Raw genomic sequence first — 23,570 nt, 5'->3', positions numbered from 1 at the left:
AGAGTGTGCCAGTGACTCCCAAATGAACGACACCAGGGTCAGGAAGCAGCTCCCATTCCTGGATGGGTTTTTTAAACCCGCTTTTATTAATTAATTGTAAGTAATACAAATATTCCAAAAATATAAACAGACACTTAATGGCGTCCTACATTTCAAGTTTTTGAATACAACAAATTTATCAAACCATGAATCCGTAAGCAAGGTAGTCAGTGTCCCATAGCCCAGTCACAGTGGGAAGCAGACCCCCTGCCTTCCAAATGGCATCTTGAGGGGGAAAGCGGCAGGACATGGAATGTGTCAAATGTGGGGGGACTATAAGCAAAGCTCTTGGGGCCCAGAGAGGAGGGTCTGCCCCAGGGGGTCACACCCCTGCCTTCTCTCCCCTGCTTGAATGCAAGTATTTATTGGCGTTTAAAAAGAAAAGAAAAAAAAAAAAAAAAGAGACAAAACCAACCCCATTTTTACAAAAAGTGACTGAGGAACAACAGTGGTGACAGACTGAAGAGCTGAAGGGGCAAACAGGCTTACCTTCCACAGACACTTGGCCTGGCTGGGACATGGGGTTCAGGACAGCCTTCCGTGGGTGGGGGCTGCCCTCCTGAATGAGGCTTGGGGAACGGGGCAGGGGCAGATGGGAACGGGATCCATCTCCCAAGGAAGGGCTGCCTGGATAGACTTCCCATGCTTTTAGCACAAAGATGCTTCTGGGCCACTGTTAATAACAGAGGTGAGTTTATACACTTACAAAATGGTCAAAATCTTTGGGAGGTGGGAGGGAACGAAACAGAAGGTCCCGGGTTAACTGGAGGCAAATGTGCTGAACCTCTCTTAGGGTAAAGGCCCCACGGGCCTACAGAGCATCCCCTCTACAATGTGCAGAGTGGAAACTCTCACCTTGACTGTTTCCAGACTGGTCCTGTGTCCAAAGCTCCCCCTATGAGAGGGACACGAACATCAGGCTTTGGATTTAGAAGCCCAATCAGAGAGACACACTGTGTCCCCGAAGAGGCACCTTACAGACCCGAACGTGGCGGGCATGGCGTGAATCGGGGCTGACCAGGCACAGCGGCCCCCCACCTGCTGAAGACAGCTTTCAACGGCGAGGGCCAGTGGGGAGCCCCAGAACAGATCCTGGGCTAAACTGCTTCCCTCCCAATCGTGCTTTCCTCCAAAACGGAGTCTGGCCAGGTTCCTCCGAGGAGCAAGTTCTGCAATCATCACTTGCCCCTAACACTATGAAACTGGAAACCAGACAGCATATAATGACTTCAGGCTGGCTCCGGTCCACACGGACGGACCTGGTTTAGGTTTATTTGGCCAAGCTCCTTCTCTGCAGAAGGCAGGAGAAGGGGGAAAAAGGGAAGAGGATATTCCTGTTGAGGACCTGCCGACCGGCAGGGCAGGGCACGGTTCTGCCGGGAACAAGGCCTAGAGGGCAGGGGTATCATGCGGGGGCAGTGGGCAAGCCCGCCCAGCTATCCTGGGCTCCGGGCACGAGGCCCACCCAGGGCTTTCGGACGAGCCTGATTGGAAAGGGGGTGGCACGGGCTCTCCCTTCACCTGGAAAATCACGGAAACCCAAAGAGGGCACAAAGGGTCCTAGGAACTGGATCAGCTTAGAGCCTCTTACTGCTTATTTGGTCAGAAAAACTTGGCTAGGCCCGGAGGGCGGATGTGGCCCAGGGTTAACCCTCAGGGTGGGGGTTGGAGAGAGGCCCCTTCCAGTGTGAGGACAGAGGTCTAGCCAGGACCCTAGGATCCGAAGCTGTCACTCTCCCGCAGGCGGCATCATTTCTGGCTAGCGCCGGAGCCCTCTTCCCCTGCCTGCGGGACCCCAGTGACCACACGTACTTTGGGGACTCTCTTCCACTGTGACACCACTGGGAAATGCAAGGCCACACAATCTTGGGACAAGTAGGGGAGGTGGTTCCACAGCGCTAGAGGAAGATTCTAGTCGGCCCACTACCACTCAGAACACCAAGCTGCTGCTCCACCGCCTGGTCTGCTCAGAACAGGTCAATTCCTCAGGCTGACCCCGTGTGTGGACACTGAAAAGGATAACAGGGGGGGGGGTCCTGAGTGGGGGTGTCCTCACCTGAAGCAACTCACAAATGCTCTATGACCCTTGCCCTCAGTGAAAGCAGAGATGGGGAAAGGAAGTGCCTCCTGCCTCGGAGGGAGGGAGAGTTATAGGGAGGGAGGAGTGAGGACCTCAGCCAGCCCCAGGGGAGCCATAATTAAGGCAGTGATGCTGAGGTGGGGCTCCCTTGTGGGGGGCCCTTGTGCTCCCAACTACAGCAGCACTTCTCCTTTTCCATCCTCAGGAAACTTCTGTTTCGTGGCTCTGTTTTAAAGAATTCACTACTAAGAAACTCTGGAAGCGAGAGCCACGTGAAGCGCAGGTGTGTGCCGGGCTCGCTCGCACCTGCGACAGGAGGCGGCATATGCGTTAAGCTGGCAAACAGAAGATGAGAACGCTGTTCCCGGGAAGAGCAGGAACGCCTCAGAGGCCCTGGAGCGACAAAGCAACAGCCAGGAGGGACAAGCCAGGAGCAGAATGAGAGGCACTGACAGGCCCCGGGGAAGACACAACAGGAAAGAGCCCTGCCCCGGACACAGGAGGGGCCGGGCTGGGGCGCCCTTCCCGGACTTTGGAACAGAAGTCCTCACACCAGCACCAGCAGAGAATCCCTGAAGAGCAGACGGAGGGACACAGTCCCGAGCTCAGCTGATCTACAAGCCAAGGGGACACACATTCATGGTTTGGGGGTTTCCTTCCTCCCTGTACCCCCAAGGCTTCCCACATTCATCTCAGGCCCTGGACTGCAGCTTGGTCAGAAACAAAACAGGCCCAACGCTCTGTGTTTAGAAAGAGAATTTTAAATGAGTCTAAAGAACGGAAAAGTTACTTGTCCTCCTCCAGGCGGGGAGAAGACCTCCTTCCCCACAGGTTCGAGGCTATGGCTAGGTGACAAGGAAGGCAGGCCTGGTGCCCACACCTCAGGGAGACAGAGAGAGCCCATGCCAGGCACTCGGCTGGAGGCAGGTGGACCTGATGGCTGCAGGCGCCACTGGTTCTGGAAACAAGCTTTCATCTTTCCAGACATGTTGTCTTCTGTCTGCGGTAGCTGGCTGGAGAAAGGTTTCAGAAAGGCGTGTGCGTGGGATACCGGAAGGCAGCCTCTGATTCACCCTTTCTCCTTGGCACGAGCCTTCTGACACCGAGGAAAGGCCATGGCTTTGGCAACAGAGCCTTCAACAGTCCTCTCTGGATCGAGCTCAGGGGCTCTCAGGGTGACTGGAGAGGAGACACGCTAACTTGGGGAGTCTCCATCTTTCAGTTTCTCTCTCCACCTGAGACACTTCTATCGGGGGGCCACCACTCAGGGTGAGACACACAGACACACACAGTCACACGGACACACACACACACACACACTCACGTTTGGGAACCCAACTCAGGAGCAGACAAGCTGAGGGTCTGGGTCTGATACGTGCCCACCTCGCATCTATCCCGTCCTAAAGCCCTGTGCGGCCACTTCTATCCCCAGGCCCCGTTGGGTGAGAGGCTCAGCTTCTGCTCTGTCAGGCTGGTCATAAAGGCACAGTGTAGGAAGGTCCCCTCCTGGGATGGCCATCGCTTGGAGCGGGGAAGGCTAAGGGGCCCGCAGCTGCCCCAGGCTGGTGTAGACATCCTCTGCTCCGCTCAACTCCTCAAAGATGGGGATGAGGTTCAGCAGCTCCGTGTCTGCCATGTCATCGAACCACGACTGCACGGGCACCTGTGGCAGGGAAGGGGTGACGTCAATCTGACCGCCTCTTCCCCAGGAGACCGGCAGGGTGCCGTGAGTGTGTGTGTGTGTGTCCCCTCTCCCGCAGGCCCCGCCCTCCCCTCCAGCCTCACCCCTTCCCACAGACCCCGCCTTCCCCTCCAGCCCCGCCCCCACCACCCCACAGACCCGGCCCTCCCCACCTCCCGCAGGCCCCGCCTTCCCCTCCAGCCCCGCCCCCACCATCCGGCCGGCCCCGCCCTCCCCTCCAGCCCCGCCCCCACCATCCGGCCGGCCCCGCCCTCCCCTCCAGCCCCGCCCCCACATCCGGCCGGCCCCGCCCTCCCCTCCAGCCCCGCCCGCCCCCCACCATCCGGCCGGCCCCGCCCTCCCCTCCAGCCCCGCCCCCACATCCGGCCGGCCCCGCCCTCCCCTCCAGCCCCGCCCCCACCATCCGGCCGGCCCCGCCCTCCTCTCCAGCCCCGCCCCCCGCCGCGGGCGGTCCGACCACTCACTGCATTCTCGGGGTGGAAGATGTAGGAGGCGGGTGAGTTGTCCAGAATGAGGGTTTTCCTCAGGTCTCTTCCCAGGCGGCTGAGGTCCTTGACGTAGCAGCCCTGGTGGAACACGCAGGACTCCCGGAACAGGCGGGCCCGGAACACCCCACACCTGTCCAGCAGGTCGGTCACCGGGTCGGCGTACTGGGAGGAGAGGAGAGGAGAGGAGGAGAGGGGGTGCTGGGCGCTGACGCCGTCCCGCCCGCCCCTACCCCGAGGGGTGCCGCCAGCGGCCGCACCGCCTCCCCTCCCGCCGCAGGTACCTTGGCCAGGCTGGCAGTGAAGAGCACACATTCAAAGAGTTCCCCCATCCGTCGCAGGAACTCATCCACATAAGGCCTCTTGAGCACATACACCTGAGGGAGGGCAGAGAGGCTTGCTGGGGCCGTGGGGTGGGGGGCAGCCCCGGACACGGTCACCATCACCGCGTCCACCAACGGCGGCCGGCAGGTGGGCACCTCACTCTGCGGCCCCTACACCCCAACCTCTGGGGCCGTCTGGCTGGACACCTTCTGCCCCACAGGCTGGGGCACTGGTGTCACCTCACCAGGCTTCGGCGGGCTGGGCGCCCCACCCCGACCCCCCAAAGGAAGAAATGCACACGCCCGGGTCCCAGAAGCCATCTCTGTTTCAGGCGGCGGACCATCAGCTGCCTCCAGAAACAAGTAATCGAGAATAGGCCTCACAGACGGAAACAGCCTATCCTGGATTACTTGAATCCAGCCACAGCCTCTGTGGGAGCTTCCTGTCCTTGGCTCTGGAGGGGCAGTCTGTCCGGGTCACCAACAGGCAAGGTCACTGGCACTTGTGAAACCTCACATCCTCACCCGGCTTCTCTGAAATGTGCCAGGGAGAAGTGACTCCCTCAGTGACTGCAGGTCGGACACCTTGCACGTCTTGCTCTCGTGTCCCACAGTGGTCTGTGTTGCCCAGCCAGCCATCCCTAACACTCACGTCCACCTTTCAGGACCTTGTACACGTTGGCCTAAAAGGTTCATGGGCCTGCCCCTCCTCACTCTGCATGCTACTGTCTCCAGGATCTTTCCTGCGCACCAGCCTCCATGGGAGTAGAGGCATTCCTTCAAAGCTTCTCATCCATGTGACTCCCTGCTCAATGAGCACCTGCCATGCCTCTCTCCCTCCTTGGAGGTGGCCTTAACTGGCCACCAAGTCCCCAGGCCCCTGGTGGCTCTGCAGCAGGAACCCTCTGTTCCAAGTAGCCACAACTTGGCTCCCTTGCATCTGCCACTTCTTCAACCTTTAACAGGTCCCTCCCCCTCTTCCTGGCTGTTCATCAAGCTTGGCATCTCCTCCTTACTCTTTGCTGAAAACCCACCTTCTGAAGGGAGCCACCCCCCAATGTTAATCTCAGCCCTTTTTCAAGATGCATGTTTCTCCCTGTCAAGCCAGGAGTTCACAGTGCATATTGGCCTGTTTGAAAATATGCCTTCATCTTCTCTCTGCAGGCTTCGTACATCTCCATACCCTCAACTGGACTGTAAGGGGAAGCTGCACAGACCTGGGCAGTCCAAGGGCCAAGCCTGGTCCTGAGCAGGTGCTGGGCCTCAGTAGGGAGGCAGTGGTGTTGGGAACTAAACTTCTAAGGGAGGGACGCCCAGGTGGCTCAGTGGTTTAGCGCCTGCCTTCTGCCCAGGGCGTGATCCTGGAGTCCCAGGATCGAGTCCCACATCAGCCTCCCTGCATGGAGCCTGCTTCTCCCTCTGCCTGTGTCTCTTTCTCTCTCCCTCTGTGTGTCTCATGAATAAATCTTAAAAAAAAAAAAATAAAGTTCTAACGGACACAGGATCGTGGTGACTCCTCATCCTCACCCTCCCTGTAAGTAACTTTTCTATTTGACCAGGCCATGCCAACAGGTATCAGGGCTACCAGAGCATTGTTCCTGATGTCCTCAACTCCCGGGCCAGTTGGCAGGCCTTCTGGGCAAGCTTTTGGAGTAAATGTTTTCTCACAGCCACCACCACAGGATCCCAGACCGAGCCGGTTATGCAGGGCCAGAGCCTGAGCTTACTTGGATTGAAGTGCTCTTTGATAGCATTTCCTGGGGCAGAATCCAGTGCAGGGACCTAAGGGGAGGGGAAGTGGAGACGCTTCACAGGGGAAGAGATGCCAGGGCTGGAGAGGAAGAAAGTCACTAGCTAGACCGAGTGGGTGGGCCAGGAGGAGAGAAGACAGCTAGCCCTGGCTTCCTTGCCGGAACAGGCAGAGACAGCAACTCCTCCAGATTAGTGAGAACGCCATCACTTAGCACTGGCCCCCCTGGCCAGGGGGTAGTATTCAGTAAATGACAGCTATTTCTCTTATTGAGTGACATTTGATTTTAAACACAGCTTGGCTGCAAAGCAAAAAAAAAAAAAAAAAAAAAAAGCAGCTAGAAGAGGGGATGAGAGGCTGTTTTTTGTTTTGTTTTTTTTAAAGATCATAAAGCCCTGAGTGTAAGAGGTACCAATAAAGGAGAGGCTTAAATTGCAGGAAAGGGACAAACTGATGGAGCAGATCGGAGGGGGCAGAGGACCGCAGGCCTCTGGGCTGGCTGAGGCCTGGCAGGCAGCTCACCTGGTGGGTGGTCCCCTCAATCTCTACAGGCACTACGAAGTCGGCATTGTTGATTGGCTGGAAGGTAGAAAAGTCAATGAGGTCAGCACGGTGGGAAGCTCCTGCCACAGCCACTGCACTGTCCCCTGGGAGGAGCCAGGAGGGACAGATCTCGGGGACCCCAGGAAGCTCCTCCCACCACCCCATTAAGGAGCACAGTATCCCCTCCTGGCTTTCCCTGCTTACCACCACCCCCGATTCTACCTGAGAGTCCCAGGGCCTTCCTGAGTTAACCAACACCCTGACCATACGCGAAGGTGGGGGGGGCAAGGTCCAGGGCTGGTTCAGACCCTCCGACAGGGCTGCCCTGTTCAGAGCCCCAGTGGCTCTCTGGGCTGCATGACCAGGGGCAGCCCAAGACTGTCGGCAGCGGCCGAGGGGAGCGGGGATTCCTAATCCACGTTCTTTAGTGCGGCCTCTGAGTACCTGTCATGCCAGCAGGGCCAAAATGCCAGAGGCGCCCTGCAAGCACCTGCAGTTAGACACAGGAGCCAGCTGCAGATGCACGGAGGAAGAACTCCACATGTGGAGTTACCTTAAAGGAGCTATGCACAAGGGTTTCATCCAAGTCAATGACCACGCAGATCCTTCCTTGATCTTCCTCTGTCACCTCTGGGAGCAGGCAGGTCCCCGGGATCTGAAACCAGAGCCAGGTTGCTGAGGTCAGCCACCAAGAAAGCCCAAGTGTTCTCCTCAGAACTCTGGGAAGAACTGGGCTCATCGCAAGGTACAGAAAACCCCCAACTTCAACCCAGATGAGGTGCAATCTGAAGGCCAAGAGCTAGAGGAAGAGACAGAAATTGCTCAGCTCCAGCCTCCCACTGGACTACGCAGTGACCTGCATGTTGAGATGCAGGCCAGGGCTGGCGTGGGACAGAGGTCAGCTGTCCCCCGAAATCTAATGCCTTGCACAGAACGGGCCCTCAGCAAGTATCTGGGACAAATGGCTCCCCAAGGTGGTGGCAGCCAGGCACTAAGGAATGAGGGCACCACCCTAAGTGATCACGGGGTCTGGGGCTTCTGAGCATGTACCTTGTTCGACTCACATACCTGATAAAACTGGTACTGGAGGCAGTGGAGCAGATCCGACTGTGGGAGAAGAGGAGGCAGTCAGTGGCCAGGCAGCCAACGCCATCCCAGCTAAAGCCCACTGCTTCCACCTCAGGCCTGGAGGGTTATTTTCTCCCCAAGACCCCAGCCCCGTGGAAGGGCCTGACATAAAAAAGTGACATTTTTATTAAAGTAAGCTCTATGCCCAACATGGGTCTTGAACTCATGACCCTAAGGCCAAGAGTCTCACGCTCTACTGATGGAGCCAGCCAGGCGCTCTGTAAGTGACTTTTCCTAAGAGCTGGACAGGTAAGGGGGGGAGGCAGTACTGCCTTTCATCACTAGATTTGATGAAGATGAAGGCAGTGTCTCCATCCTCAGTTGCCACTCCCTCTAGGTTGGACAAACTGAGCAACAGGGCACCCCAGTGGCTGATTCAGGGACACGGAATCAGAGGCAGAAGCAAAATTGGAACTCCTCAGCATGGTGGTTCAGCCTCTTGCTGAGTCCTGGAGCCCAAGCTTCCCTTAGAGAACACATGTTTTCTGTACCCTCTATTGGGGTGGGGAGATACACAGTGGGGGGAGGGTGCTGGGCCCCTACAAAACATCACGTACGCCAGTGTGAACCCACAACGTGGGGTCTGGAACGTGAGGAGAGGCGGAGTACAGAGAGGTCAGAAGGCTTCCCCGGCATTTTGCTAGTAATAAAAATGTTGTGAGGGCTGTACAAAGTGATTCGTGTCCTTTTTTTTTTGTTTTTTGATTCGTGCCCTTAATGGAAGCCCTGAAAAAAAATGAAAATCCTAGCGTTTAGGAAGAGTTAATGTTGGCATTTTAGCGTATTTCTTTCAGGTCTGCTTCAGCGGCTTCTACCCGCGATAGGTAATTTCATATTCTGCTTTTTGATTTAATGTTGCAACTCGATACTTTTCCATGTTATTGTGAACTCTGTAAAATCAATTGCTAAGTAATACTGTCAGACTGCACTTTATTAACCCATTTTCCCCTACTGGATAACACACTGACACATACACGTCTTCAGTCTGGTTATGAGAGAGGAAAAGGACAGCAAGGCCTTGATCTTTCTGAGAGAAGTACTCAAGGGCCTTAGGAGCGGGTGGGGTTTTGGTCTGGGCTGTCCCCACCCTTGAGATGCAGACAGACCTTCTGTTCAGCCTGAGGCTCAAAGACATCCATTATCCGCATTATTCTATGACACACACCCCCCCCCCACCCCCGGGGTGGGAGGGCTGGAAGAGGGTGTCCAAGGTGTGGCGGAACTTCAATTCCTTGCTTCCCGGGAAGTCAGGTAACTTGGAAGACAGCTTTGGGTAGTACGGACAACAAACATAGGAGCTGCAGCCGGAGACCTTAGAGCTTGGACTCTTTAGGAGCCAGTAAGTCTTTGGGGCTACACAAAGCCTCTGGCTCAGTTTCCAGGTGTGTAAGTGGGAATATCCCGTGAACCTCCCAGCAGGGCTGCCCTACAGATAACCTGAGATAATATATGCAAAGCGCCTTGCAAAGTTCCTGGAACCTGGAAGGTTCCGGCCTGAAGGGGCTCTCAGAAACTCCAGGGAGGGCCAAATGGCCCACATGGCAAAGGGAAGCCAGGAGAAAGGAGATGGAATGTTTCAGGAAAGACAGAGGAGGGGCCTCTGAGCCAGAGACTTTGAGACTTCAGGGCAAACTACGCCGCGGCTGCAGGGGCGCCCTTGCTGGCACCGCACCAGCCTCATCTAGCTACCTTAGCAATGGTGTTGGCTTCCTCCTTGTATGCGGAGAGCTCAGTGGAAGAACTTGACTGGCCAACATGCTGGGCACGAAAACAGCAGAAAAAGGCCTTGAAGATGTTCCGTCCACGAGGTTTCTTAGGAGAGGACTTGGAGACCAGGCCTAGAGCAGACAGAAGATGAGCCATTAGCTACAGGGCAACTCTGTCCAAAGGGACCCTGTGCACACATCCCCTCCGAACTGTAAGCCCTGCCGGGACACAGCACATCCGCTCGTCCCGCAGATGACAGACACTGAAGTGCCCAGGCTCATTCCAACATGTCTCTAAAGAGGAAAACAGCAGGCTCGCTGGCTTGGGAAATGAGATGCAGAGAAGTTGGTCTTCATTCCACGGCAGGGGAGAGGCACTTGATGAGGGGGCCAGGTCCCAGAGCCGGGGGTCCTGCCGCGCTGCCCCCCGTAGCAGCACAGTGAAGGTACCCTCAACAGTGACGCTGACCAAAGCGAAAATGCCCCCCCGACAGACCCCAGTTCGCAACACTAGCTGCTCTAGACAAGGGAGAGACCTAAGGCCCCTTCGTTAGTGGGGCTGCGGTTCTGCTCCCGAGGTGCCAGGTCAGCGGCCGCAAAACGGAGGCCAGGCCGGGGCAACAGGTGAGAGAACTGACACAGCAGCAGCTGCAGGGAGGCGTCCACACTCTCCCTCACCGCCCCGGCCGCACGGGCACCCCGAGTGCACGGGCACAAGGCCTGACCCATAAACCGCGGGCAGGCCAAGCCCCTGGGAGGCACCCTAGGCTGAGGGCCCTGCTTCTAGGCTGCAGCTGCGTGCTCCTGCCCTGCTAATCCAGGCTCTGGAAACACAAGGCCACCTAAACGGGAGGCTTGGCAAGGCGGCCCCAGAAAGGTCAGACCGGCACGCACAGCCACCGGCATCACAGATCGACGGGAAGTGGGCTTCAGAGCACTTTTTGGTGCCTCCTGCTTATAGGAGCTGCCCGGGCGAGTGCAGGAGGTGGTGAGGGCGCCGCGGCCGGGAGGTGGCGCCGCGGGGCCGCTGCGGGAAGGCCCAGCCCCGGGCTGTGGGGCGGGAGGGGCTTCGGGGATGGTGCCCATGGCTCGGCTCACCCCCCGCGGGGCTAACCCTGGTGCAGGAAACAGAGGGGATCTGGAAGCCCCTGTCCTGGGGAGCGTTGCGGAGGCAAACAGAACCGGCAGCAAGGGTGACTTTCCTGAGCACTCCCTCCACAAAGGTGGCAGGGGCGACGTGGTGGCCTCCTGCTGGCCCTCGGCGCAGCCGCCTGCACCCCGGGGAGTGGAGAGCCAAGCCCCATCCCCCAAACAGGGTGATGACCAGGGTGACGACATGGCCACTGGGTGGCGGCGGGGGCTCAGCGCCGCCCAGGACTGCCCGCTCGCTCTGACTCCACTGAAGCCAGGCTTCCTGCAGGTGCAGGCCCAGTTCCCGCCTCAGAGCTCTCACGCTCCCGGGGTGGGGGGGGGCGGGGACAAAACCTCCCCCCCCCCCCCCCCCCCCCCCCGACACTGGCAGGACCCCGAGTGAGCGACCAGGCTGTCCCAGCCTCAGCCCGCGGACCCAGTGTCACTCTTGAGCCCTTGGCCTGGAGGAAAGAGCCCAGGTTGCCAGGGCCTGGGGCTGGTGCCTTCGATGCAGGAGCTGCCCCGGCCCTCTGCCCCACAAAGGCCCCTGTGCCAGAGAGCCCAGCCTTAGAGCGGAGCCCAGCACCCAAGAGCAGGACGGACCTCCCCGACTCTCCCCGTCTCCGCAGCGATCAGGGCGGCTTCCCCGCCTGCCCGTGGGGCCCACGTTCAACCCCGGGCGGGGGACTTAGGCAGACGCTGACACAAAGCTCCGAGACCAAAGCTGAACCACCCCTTTTCCTTTGGTTTATGGTTTCTCCACGCAGAACCACAATCAGAGGCTTAACCCAGGCACAGAGCCTTTCTTAAAAGGCCACACAGCCCGAGCCTTTCCTGAAGAGAGGCCATCAAGAATGCTCTCGGCATCTTGGTGACAGGCGCTGTAAAGGCTGAGTAATCCCGAGAGGCAGGGGGGTGACAGGGGCAGCTGGCCAGGGCCATGGGGAGGCCTCATGGTGCCCACTGAGGGAGGCCCAACAGGCAGAGGCGGTTTAGCCAGAGACGGAGCCGGCCCCGGGGGGGGGGGGGGGGTGGTGGGGGCGCTCCGCAGCTCGGTTTGGAGGTTTGGACTCAGCAGGTGACGCAGGTCTTCTCAAAAACACGAAGTCACCAGCAGCCCCCGGGGCCTCAGAGACCACAAACGCCTTGACCCCTCTGGAGCACAGAGTGTGGGCCTGTGGAGGGACCACGGGCCACGGCAGCAAGGTCAACACCCCACACGTCCTCAGTCCGTCCCGGGTTGTCTGTGCCCCTGCCTTTATGGATGCTGCCTCTGAGCATCCATCGCGGCCTCTCTAGTCTCCCCCCAGCACGGCTGCCTCCCCACAGAGCCTGTAACGGCCGAGGCCGGGCACATTCAGCAGCCAGGGCCCATGCAGAGCAGCTGCTCGGTGGCTGTGACCGCTGAGTGGCCCAGGGCCTGTCGTTTCTACAGAGCCAGGACCTGTGGAAGCCTTCACCAGGGAGGGGCAACGGCCCGGGGGGTTGGAAACAGGGAAGCCTCCTTTCTGCGGCAGGAAGGTGCCGAGCACGGGCCACTCGGTCCTTCTGGGCCTCGGTCATGTTTACTGTGAACTGAAGATGTGCCAGGCCTGTACAAGGACACTTGCCATTGTCGCCCCACATAATCCTCACTACAGCCCATCCATAGGCACGGACTCCCCATTTCACAGAAGGGAAACCAATGCAGAGAGAGAGCACACGGGATCTGAACCCAGATCCGCCAGGAGTCTGACCCACTGCCCCCCACCCCCCCCGCCCTGATGGCTCCGGGGGATCAGGTATCTTTATTCCTACAACACTTGGGGCGGCGGTGGGGGGACGCTCAGTCTCTCAGAATGTTTGCTCCTCTCTAGGCTAGGAAGGTAAAGGATGAGTTTGGGGCCCAGCACCCTTCCCAGCTGTCCTCCTGGGTGGGCCATGAAAGGTGCAAGGGGTAAAGCAGTTCAAGGCTCTGGGATTCCACTCCAGGGCTGGCTTCACCCCATCCCACCCTGCCCCTGCTCTGACAGGTACCTCCGGGAAATCAAGAGGACAATGGGGGAGGGAGAAGGGTAGGGACTGGAGACAGGAGCTTTGGCCAAAGACCTGCTTTGTTCTGTGGCTTTAAGGGTGAGCGGGAACATTCGTCAGAGTGGGATCTGAAACTGGTGTCAAAGAGCCTTTCAGAGGGCTCCTCCAGTGTCGTGTCCAACAGCCAGGTGCGGGCCACCCCTGACCCCTCCGCTCCGTGTGTGACGCAGAGGTGTACCGGCCCCCCTCCCAGGACAGGAGCACCGGGCACAAGAGGATTTACAGGCTGCGTATGGTCTCCCAACCAGGGAGGGCAGGGTTCCACTGGATGCCACGGAGCCCCGAACCAGCTGCTCCCCTCCTTCAGCCCTCCTGCTACGGCGCTTTGTGGATGCCCCTCCTCTCCTGAGGCGCACTTGCTCTCTGGGCTCCCAACATCTGGCAAGGACCAGCCAGACCTTGTGAGGGGAGCTCTGGCTTATGGGTCAGGTCGGGGTAGCTGAGAACCAGGAAGCCAGGCAGCTCCCCCAGGTCCCTGCTGGGAGGCTTCCCAGAGCCAGGCGGGGCTGGGGCTCACCTGACCGGGGCTGGGGCTCACCTGACCGAAGCCTCTGTGAGCCCCGCCGTCCTCCTCCACTACTTGTGATGACACCCCGGCCTGACTCCCCAGTGGAGGGGCAAACAGTGACGTGCAGTGCGACGAAAGCTAAGTGCTGGGCTCGTTTTAACTATCTGAGGGGAGAGGACCACTAGTTAGCAACACGGGGACCTGGCCGGATGAGGCCGGAGGAGGCCAGCGGCAGGGGACCGGCCCCCCCCCAGCATGTGCAGCTGGAGGAGAGAGGATGAGCGCAGGGGGACGGAGGAGCATGATTGTGAGCGGTTCCACGGGTGGGAACAGCCCCTCCTCTCGCATCCACTAGGAAGCCGCGTCTCGGGCTGGCAAACACCCTGGCTACCCTCTGCAGGCACAGGGCCGCCTCCCCTCCTGCCACCACCGCCGCCTGCCTGTGTAGGAGCCCGTGCGAGGACGGGCGGCGCGGGCACCCGCAGACCGAGGGCTGCCTTTGCGGGGACGACACTATTTTTAACCTTGTTCTGAAGGTCAGGTTCAAACACCACTGTTGCCAACACCACAGCCTCGCGTCCCAGCAAAGGAAGTCCTCAGGTCTGCCTGGGAGGGGTAGGCAGGCCCGCAGGCCGGGCAACAGCCGGCTCAGGCGAGGCCGCCTCCTCGGTTCCCTCCTGGGGCGGCCTTCCCTCCATTTCCCATCCCCCGAGCAGAGGCTCGGCGTGGCCATCACTATAAAATGGCCTCTCCGAGGGGCCTCCCTCCCCCAGCCGGCGCAGGAAGGAGAGTATTTGGAGCATTTCCGGCCCTTCCTGGCCAGCTGCCTGGGCCCTGCGGCCAAGACACGTCTGACGGGGGCTCCCCGCAGAGGCGGCCTCCCAGGCCCGCTGCGAGCACAGGCCACCCGCGCCAGGTGGACAGAGGGGCGTCCCGGGCACAGGTGGGCAGCGGGGGGCGGGGGGCAGGCCGCCGGCCCCGCTCAGCTCAGCCCCGCTCCCGAGGCTCCGAAGGGCAGTTCAGCCAGGCTGTCTTGTTCCCACAGCGCGCTGTGCGTGCTCCCCGCCACCAGCATCCAGGCCCTTCTCCCGGGCCGGGTCTCCGTTAGCCCTGTCTCTGGGCAGGAGGGCTCCCTGTGTCTCCTGCTTCAAAGAAAGAAGGGCTTTTTTCAGTCCCGGGGCCTAAAGGCCACCTGCAGGGTGCGGCTGGGGTCACGAGCTGCCCCCTGCCTTTTCCCAGCCCCCGTCGGCAATCTGGTCCCCTCATCTCAACACCGAGCCTTGATTTTTGGGACATTCCCTTCAGAAGGACTTGCTTCAGGACCAGGGGATTCTGGGCAACTTCTAAAACATGATCAAGATACCCTATCACTCAGCCTTTATACAAGTTATTGCCCAAACGCCCTCCTAGGCGGCTCTAATAGATTTTAAAATCCTACTTCAAAAACGTGCTGGGGTGGGGCTGGCATGCCGAGAAGCAACAACAGGTCCTGGACTAGGGATGGAGGGGCCGCTTCCTCACACGTGTCAGCAGCAGGCTCGGCCCCCAGGCCCAGTGGGCTCTCCGTGGATGTCAGGGAGCGATCAATGGCCCAGAGTGGCAGCTGAGACAGACCAGAGATGCCAGCCAGGAGAGCCCAGAGGGCTGGATCCTGCTCCTGGCTCTGCCGGAGGCCTCGCCCCAGCATGCCAGCTAGGGCAGAGACGTCATTGTGGCGGGGGAAGTTGGAAACCACCCCATCCCACCTCTCCTCCCAGAAGGAGGCGCCGAACAGGTCCCTCGGGAGGCTGGTAGGCTAAGAGAAACCTGTCAAGCAGGACACAGACACCTTCTTGGTAGCTGTTGAGGCCCTTGCTTTGGCTCTGGCTGACTCCTGGAATGCCTGATTTGGTAGAAAGCCACGAAGAATCCAGTACCTCTTCCCCCTCCGGCTACGTAGGCCTGCTTTTGGTGACTCCCGCACGAGTGAGATGCAGAAAGAGAGCGGTGAAGGCACAGGACAAAGGGACCCTCAACCACGTCTCCTCCAACCAGTGAACAATAGAGTGCTTACACAAAGTGCTGTGGACTTGGGTTTCAATCCTGACTCTACCACAGAGGTGTGTGGCCTTGGGCCTCAGGCTCTTCATCTGTAAAATGGGAAGACTAAATACCTACTCCACAGAGCTTTGGGAATTATAGGAGCTTAGGGCCTGGCCTGTCATTAAGCACAGGGTACTTTCATAGCCTACCCTCAGTCTCAATCTCCAAATGTTCACACTGGTCATAGAGATTTCTTCTCATTCCAGATGACATGCAGAGGTGGTAGCAGGGCCAAACCTAGGAACTGACCTTCTCTGGGACTCCACAAAAACGAATCACAGTCTGTCTCCATCACACACTCACACTCTCTCTCTCTCACTGAGGTTGGCCAACCAGTTCCTTCTTCCTCCAGTGGCTGGTCTCTGCAGAAGGACTGGAAGAAGTCAGCCGGGGAGTCTGTCCTACCTCCACGGAAGCTCACCTGCTCCTACCACACCTCTCAGCTTCACCTGGATCAGCCAACCAGTGTAGGTGTGTCCACTTGAGAAAGCAGTGAGCCAGAAGTCAAGAAACTAGCTCTTGCCCCACTTCAGCCTCTCAAACTGCGCTGTGGTCTTGCCTAAGGCACAACCTCTCTGTGGCTCAGTTTCCTCACAGGCCAGTGGGAGAAGGTCTATATTAGGGGATCCCTGGGTGGCTCAGCGGTTTAACACCTGCCTTTGGCCCAGGGCGCGATCCTGGAGTCCTGGGATCGAGTCCCATGTTGAGCTCCCGGAACGGAGCCTGCTTCTCCCTCCTCCTGTGTCTCTGCTTCTCTCTCTCTCTATCATAAATAAATAAATAAATCTTAAAAAAAAAAAAAAAAAAAAGAAGGTCTACATTATAGGGTCCCTTACAAGGTGGTTTCAGCTTACCTGGAGCTTGCCCTATTAAAAAGTGGAATGCACAATGCCAATGAGAGGCAGTGTAGGTCCTGGTTAAGGCTGGACTCTGGAGTCTGGGTCCTGGCTGACACTAGCTAGCCGTGTAGCCTTGGACAAGGTGCTTCAGCTCTCAGCAGAGGTTTTCCTCATCTGGGAAGCAGGGATTAATTACTATCTCACAGGTCACTGTAAGGATTAAGTGAGATACTAGATATAAAAAGCTAGGAAGAGTATCCGGCCCATGGTAAGTGCTCTATAAATAGTCTGTGATCTCTCCTGGGGGAGAATCGTTCCTCTGTTCACACTCAGAAAACTTCAGAAGTCCCCTTTAGGAGCCACAGGATCTTTAACAAACAGCTAAACTGGATCCTTCCAGGGGACGCTTTCTGCTCTGGGCTAAGCAGGCAGTTGGGGCCACTGCTGTGTTTACCTGGCTCTTCTCCAGGGACACTTGTCAGAATCATAGGGAGCGTTTGGAACACACACATGCCTGGCCCACCTGCTCCGGCTCTGATTCAGCAGCACCAAGGTGGGGCCTATATTTTTAGTAAGTGTCACAGGAGATCCTGATGTGTGTCCCTGGCTGCGGGCCAATGCCTAAAGGTTGCCAGTGGTCCTTGACTAACCCTTCCGGGACTGAAGAGTGCTTCAGCCAGTGTCCCCTTGGTCCCTTTCCCCACCACATCTCACTGGCTGTATTTCTGTCAGTCCCAGAGGACTTGTACCCCAGGGTCTGGTTCTCCTTTCTAGGAGTACTTGGCTCTATCACTGAGTCAAAAGACCCAAGGCTGCTGTCCCCTCTTGCAGGGCCCTGTTCCTGTGGAGGAGGGGTCCCAGCCCCATTCTGCTTTGGGAACAGAGGAGCTGGGATCCATCATACTGGGAAGGCATTTCCACAGGCCTGTGTTCTACGATTTGAGCCTTCCCATGAATCTGCTTGGCTCTCACTGGGAATGGGGCCACACTTGTTCCCTGAGAACAGTGCGGGTGGGGGAGAGTAAATTCTACAGAATGCAAAAGCTAGTCATACATCGAGAGAGTTAAAAAAAAAAAAAAAGTATAGAATAAAAAGAGAATAAGGGCAAAGTATGATTATAGGGGGCAGAGGGGAGGACTAGGAGCACCTGCGAAGGGAAAGGAAATGTCAGGAGGTCTACTCAAAGATCAGGTTCAAGGCCAACCCCTAGAATAGCTGACCCATAAAACAAGACATCCGCAGCTCCTGCCTGGAGGGAGGCTGGATGCTCCCTGGAGTACCCATTCTGTAGTAACAGACCTGGTGCAGGCACACAGACCTGAGAGGGCTGGGCATTTTGCTGGACAAAGAAACCCTGTTCTAGTTGGCCTCTGGTCCAGAGAAACTTCCAGTTCTAAGTCAACTTCTCCACTTTGATTTCTACCAGTTCCTTTATAAGAGTTACACGTTAATGAGCTCATCTACATCCCAGTTGGGAACTATGCCTCCATTTCAGAAGAGGGAGGGGATCATGTCAGGGCCACACCCAGCCCCATGACCCCAAGACAAGTGAGTTAATTCTGTGCTTTGCAAGCAAGCTGGCCGGAGACAGGATAAAAAGCAATTTAATGCCGCTTTTGTGCTTTCTCAATGTTGCACCCCGAAACCAAAGCAGCAAAGACATAGCTTAAGAACATCAATTTCTCTTCAAAACCCCAGTTTTTTAATTTCTCTCCTTGTTACTAGAATTCCCTAAAAGAAATGTGAATCTCCTTGGGCCCATTAACTCTCAAAGCAAACACAGCCAGGGTGAGCGCGCAGCACAGAGTTGGCTCAAGTGTTCATTATACCCATTTCTGAAAGGCTGAGCAACCGCTTTAGAAGGTTTAGGCTTCAGAGACTCTTCACAGGAGGTGCGCGGCCCCCTGGCCTCCTCCCACCGGCCTCTTCCCACCGGTGCCCAGATGCCCCCGCACCAGGCAGGGCCGCAAATGCCCCAAGGCGCATGCTACTCGCATTAGTGCAGATAAAATCCCATCCCAAGTCACACTGGCACACAGAAAGGGTCTGTGCAGCAAGGCTGTTTGCAAGCCTCAGAGGTTGATCCTTCCAGAAGGCCCAAGCCCCCACACATCAGTGTCCCCTCTGACCCCCAGCCACCTGTCTTTAACAATAAAAGCCACATGACCCTGTGCTGTTTGCACCGTGTCCTTGGGGGGAAGGAGGAACAGAGTGGTGGTCTAGCTGCGTAAAAAAAGAAGGGACAGTTCTCAATCACCTCCTAAGTACTAGGCATTACGGAGCGGAAAAATCAACATTTCTATTTCACAGATAAGTCACTCCAAACACTAAAATGATCTGTTAAGTCTCGCCATGAATAGGAAAAGTAGGGATGTACACCAGGCCTGAAGCAACTAACTCTGCTCCTGGAACAATTCTCTGAAGTAACAATGAACACTTTGCCTGGGCCCCCACCCCTTCCCATTTCAGCCAAACAGCAAACCTCTCAAGATGGGGATAAAGACACGAGCCTAAATTACCCAAAAGCTGGCAGGAAGAAGGCGGAGAAGGGGAAGGGATATACATCTGTCCCTAAGTACGTGTGCATTTACAGATCGTCTGTCTTTCCCGTTTCCTTCCTGCAGTCCTCCACAGAAAGGCATCATTCACCTTGGCTTTGGGTGATGGGCCCTCGCCGGCAGTCACCGTTCTGGCAAAGTCCACGATCATAGTGGATGTGGATGTTCCCACGGAGGATGAACCCGCCTTGCTGTAAACCCCGACAGCTGAGGAGGGAGGAGACAGGACTCCCCCCCCACCCCCTGTGCCAGCTCCGAAGACTGGTTCAGGGGCTTGCAAAGTCCTGCTCCCCTGAGAGCTCTGCAAGTCAGAGGCAGCAGCAGAAGCACAAGCTGCTTGGGATGTTAGGAATTTACCAACTTTGGGGCGGAGTTAGCAGCTCTCTCTGGGGCTCTCCCCGAGGGAGCAAACACAGCCTCTGGGTCACCCCCCAGGCCCTACACCCTTCCAAGATGGAGGAAAAACCCCAAAGGAGACTTGAGGGGACTCAGAGCCACACGGGGGCCAAGACGGGGGCCAAGACAGAGCCTGGGCAGGGGGAGGGAGGGCCAGCTATAAGCCCGCCCCCAGCACCCACAAAGGGTGAACTAAGGAAGGGAGCCCCAACAACACCTGTTCTAAGCTTTTCAGGTAAAGGGCTGACCTACAACGACAATGAAAGATGTCTGAGCTTTTTCATGAGAAAATAAGGCAGAGTTTCTTCCTGATGGAGAGAAAGCAAGAGCTAGAAAAACTCACCTTCACCCTCTTAGGGATGGTCAGCCACTGGCACCTGTGCAGTCTGACATATAAGAATCCAACTCAGGGCAGCAGGATTCCTCTCTCTCTGAGAGGAAGGGTCATTGGGTCTCACGGAAAACAAAAAGGGTTCTGCCCCCTGCCCCCCCTCCCCAGGACCCGCGGGTCACAATGAGCTCTGGAAGAGGCTGCCTCCACCCTCTCACCTCACACGGGGAGGTTACAGGGTTGGTCCTGTTTTCTCAGCTCCCCCCATCCAACTCCAAAGCTCCGGCACCACCTCCCAGCAATGGGGTTACACCCTTGTATGGGGCTCTAATAAATGGCCATTTTCTGGCCAAATTGATATTAACTTTTCTTTTCTACTTTTGATGTTACACACAAGCCTGTCCTTGCTGTACCAGGAAGCCATTTCACCCATCTGTCTGGGAAGATGATCCAATTTTGGTCCTTTTATCATCAATGCTTTCAGTAACTTTGTTTTACTTCCCTTACTGTAATTACTTTTGAATCATCAACACAGGCAGACAGCCTTAAAGCTCCAAGAACAGGATGCTAAAAAGGAAACAAAACAAAACAAAAACAAAAACAAAGAAACACCCTGCAATGGCAAACTACTTCACTAAAAGTCACCCAGACTAGGAAAAATTTGGCTTTTTCTAGCAATTTACTTCTTAATAAACTGCCTCACACTCCTTCCCCATTTTCCAAAGGGAGGCAGGGCATAGAGATGGGATGCTGGAGGTAGGGGGGTGGCACAGCAGCAAGGAACTAACTCCTAAAGGAGATCATTAAAACATCTACTCCCCACCCCTGCTTTAAAAAAAAAAAAAGGGATGCAGGATTTGTAAATAATGAGACTCAGAAAGTTGGCTTGCTGGTTGCTGGGTGCCCAAGCGGCCCAGGAAAATAGTATGTCTTCTCTGGAATGCAATCAAATTACATGGAAGGAGGGAGGTGGAGACGGGGGAGAGGGGGAGAGGAGGGGAGAGAGGGTGAGAGAGAGAGAGAGAGAGAGAGAGAGAACAAGCGCGCGAGAGAGAGAGAGAGAGAGAGAGAGAGAGAGACCCATGGCTGCTGGCTTGAGAATTCAGATTCCTCCAGGGATAAGTCTGAAGGACAAACCACACACAAAAAGAAAACAAAAAGTGGAACTCCAAGAAAATCCAACCAACATCGGCAACTGAGCACTGTCAAGAAGCCAGCTGCTCTGCTTCCTGCTGTCATCTATTCTGTTCCCCGGCCACTAGCCTTGCTGGCTGAAACTTCCAGCTGATACGTGAGATGCCCCTTCAGCAATCCTGCTCTCACTCCTGGTGTGAGTCCCTCGCCAGGACGGCACCCTCCAGAGCCTCTGCGACCGGCGGACCAGAGCAGGGAAGCACATGATCGTTCTTCCCTTCTTCCCACTCATCACTAACAGGGACCCCTCTGGAATCTTCCACACCTCAATCTCCTCACTTCTGGCGGCCGCCTGGAGTCTTTTCCTGGGCTGAGATTGGGAACAGTCAGGAGTCAAGTTCTCAACACAGGAAGCCTCCCCGTTCAGGCCTCAGCACAGCTGGGCAGCCAGCAGAGGTGAGGTTGCCCCTGGGGTCAGAAGGCCTAGTCAGTGATGCAGCCAGGAGAGCAAGGGCTTTTTGGGGGGCTGGGATCTGATTAGGCAAGGCTCCCCCCTCCTCAGGGCAAGCTTATTTAAGAAAGGGCCAGCAACGCAGGAAGAAGCATCCGCTGCCCCTCCACCCACTCCACTCCAGGAATGGGAAAGGCTGACACCACAGCTGCCTTGCCCCTAGGCAAGTTGGGGGAGCTACTTGGGAACTGAACCCCAGGAATAAGCGACCTGCTGACTAATGTTTCCAAATAGGGGGATGTGGGCCACAGTGAGGAGCCCCAGCTGACCCCCCCCAACCAGGGTCTAGGCCTCAGTATGTTCAACTGCGGTACTGACCCTGTGCATCCTATCCTGGGTGGGCCAGCGAAGGGCAGGAAGGCTCCGGATTTGGTACGAGGAGCCTGCTCTCCCCTGTCTGGGGGGGAGGGGGGTGAGTTCTCCGGAAACAGCCCCCCCGCAACCCAAACAAACAAAAACAACAAAACACCCAACACTAGTCCTTACTCCCCACGGAAATTCTGCCCGCTATTTTGGACACATTCCTCAAGGCTCGAGGAGGAACGTTGGGGAGGGGAAAAGAGTTTCGGGGCTTGCAGCGACCCAACTCCGGGAGATTCCGGCCTGGGGCCTCGGCCGGGCCGCTGCCGTCCGCGCCCCCCCGCGCGGCTCCGGGCCCTCGGAAGGCGGGGGCGCGCGCCGCTGCCCACGGAGCGCTCGCACTTTTGCGCTGCGCGGCTCCGAACCACGCCGGGGCCGATGCCATCCGGCGCATTATGTAACCAGGGACACGGCTCCCGGGCTAAACAAACGCGGCTCTGTGTGCAGCCGCGGCCCCGGGGAGGCGCGCCGGGCGGGGAGGGGCCCGCCGGGCCTCGGGGTCGGGCTCGCAGGCTCCGCCACGGCGGCAGGACGCGGCCAGGGCCCCGCGGCCCCCGCCCGGCCCCTCCCGCGCGGCCGCCCCCGCCTCCGGGCGGTGAACTTGGTCCCGAGTCCCGCGGGACGCGGTCGCCGCCCGCCGCCGGAGGGCCCCGCGCCGCCTCCCGCCCGCCGCCGCCCGCCCGCCGCCCACCTCCCGCCTCGCGCGGGGACGGGCGCCGCTCGGCGGTGCTGCCCGCCGGGGGCGGCGGCGCGGGCCGGGGTGACAGCTGCGCGGGGGGCGCCCCTTCCCCCGGCCGCCAGGAGCCGGGCCCCGCGCGGCCCCCGCGGGGTCTGGGCGCGCACCGGGCCGCGGGCGCGCGCGGGCGGGGGCTCGGGTCGGGGTCGTGCGAGGTCGGGGGCCGGCCGCGGCTCCCGGGCGGGGCCAGCCCCCCACCCGGCCGGGGGCGACGCAAAGTTTTGGGAAGTTGCTGCCCCTACCTTGCTTGGCGAGCACCAGGGCGTCTTCCCTCCGCGCCTGGGTGATGATGGAGCCGTGTTCCATCTAACAACCCCGCGGGCCCGGGCTGGCTGCGCGGGGGGCCGGCGGGCGCGCAGGCGAGGCTGGGCTGGGGGCCTGGGCGGGGGCCCGCTCCGGCTGCGGCTGCGGCTGCGGCTGCGGCTGCGGCTCCGGCTGCGGCTCCGGCTGCGGCTGCGGCTCCGGCTCCGACGCTCGCGCTCCCACAGCTGCTCACATCCCCGCCCTCGCGTCCTCCCCGGGCCGGGAAGGGAGGCGGCCTGTACGGAGGGCGGGCGGCCCGGGCAGCGGCTCCCCCGGGTGCCCCCGGCCCCGATCCCCCGGCAGCAGCTCCGGGCTCCTCAGTTTGGGTCCAACATGGAGAATCCGGAGCGAAAACAAGAGGAGGAAATGGGACACGGGGCGGTTTCCAGGCCCCCCCCTCCCCTCCGTACTCCGGATAAACAACCCGCGGCCGCGGCGCCCACCCCCGCGCGCCTCGCGGCTCCGGACGCCGCGTCTCCGCGGCCCGCCAGCGCCTCCCTCTCCGCGGCCCCGTCCTAGGCCCCGGGCCCCTCCACCTGCGAGCGGCCGGGGCCGCAGAACATCCGGAGCTTTGCTATTTTCTTACGGAAAAAGCGAATCCCCGAGGGGGGTGGGGTGGCGGGCGGGCAGGCTGGCGGGGGAGACTTGAAACCGCTCCGGCGCTCCGATTGGCCCTCGCGGAGAAAAGGGGCGTGGCCCCTCCTTACTATGCGGTGCGAGGACCCAACAACATTCCAGGCGCTGCGGCCCCGCCCCCGCCCCGCCCCCCGCGCGGACGCGGCCTCCCCGGCCCTCGGCCACGCCCCCTCCCCAACTACTTAAAAGGACCCTCGGCGCGCAGGCTTTCCTCC

The 23,570-nt window shown here is 58.5% G+C and overlaps 1 protein-coding gene across 1 annotated transcript; it reads right to left on the bottom strand.

Moving 5' to 3' along the window:
* Window positions 1-50: 50 nt before the first annotated feature.
* On the bottom strand, window positions 51-23,281 carry CTDSP2 (CTD small phosphatase 2). Its single transcript, XM_041754641.1, has 8 exons — window positions 22,659-23,281; window positions 9,740-9,888; window positions 7,991-8,029; window positions 7,476-7,577; window positions 6,902-6,958; window positions 4,591-4,683; window positions 4,286-4,471; window positions 51-3,782 (listed from the first exon to the last, which is right to left on the bottom strand). Exons 1-8 carry the CDS (start codon window positions 22,720-22,722, stop codon window positions 3,657-3,659), a joined length of 816 nt encoding a protein of 271 aa, XP_041610575.1. The 5' UTR covers window positions 22,723-23,281; the 3' UTR covers window positions 51-3,656.
* Window positions 23,282-23,570: the final 289 nt, after the last annotated feature.

The sequence above is a fragment of the Vulpes lagopus genome, chromosome 5 (genome assembly GCF_018345385.1).
Source record: "Vulpes lagopus strain Blue_001 chromosome 5, ASM1834538v1, whole genome shotgun sequence".
NCBI classification, from domain to species: Eukaryota; Metazoa; Chordata; class Mammalia; order Carnivora; family Canidae; genus Vulpes; species Vulpes lagopus.
The sequence above is the reverse complement of the archived record's forward strand: the minus strand, read 5'-3'. Positions and strand labels throughout refer to the sequence as shown.

Bases quoted from the DNA above. Each gene is read 5' to 3' on its own strand.
- CTDSP2 (XM_041754641.1), bottom strand. From the start codon at position 22,722: ATGGAACACGGCTCCATCATCACCCAGGCGCGGAGGGAAGACGCCCTG. The intron at 8,030-9,739 runs GTAGCTAGATGA...CTTCTCCCACAG, and splicing joins AAGCCAACACCATTGCTAAG to TCGGATCTGCTCCACTGCCT. The intron at 3,783-4,285 runs GTGAGTGGTCGG...TCCCTGCCACAG, and splicing joins TCTTCCACCCCGAGAATGCA to GTGCCCGTGCAGTCGTGGTT.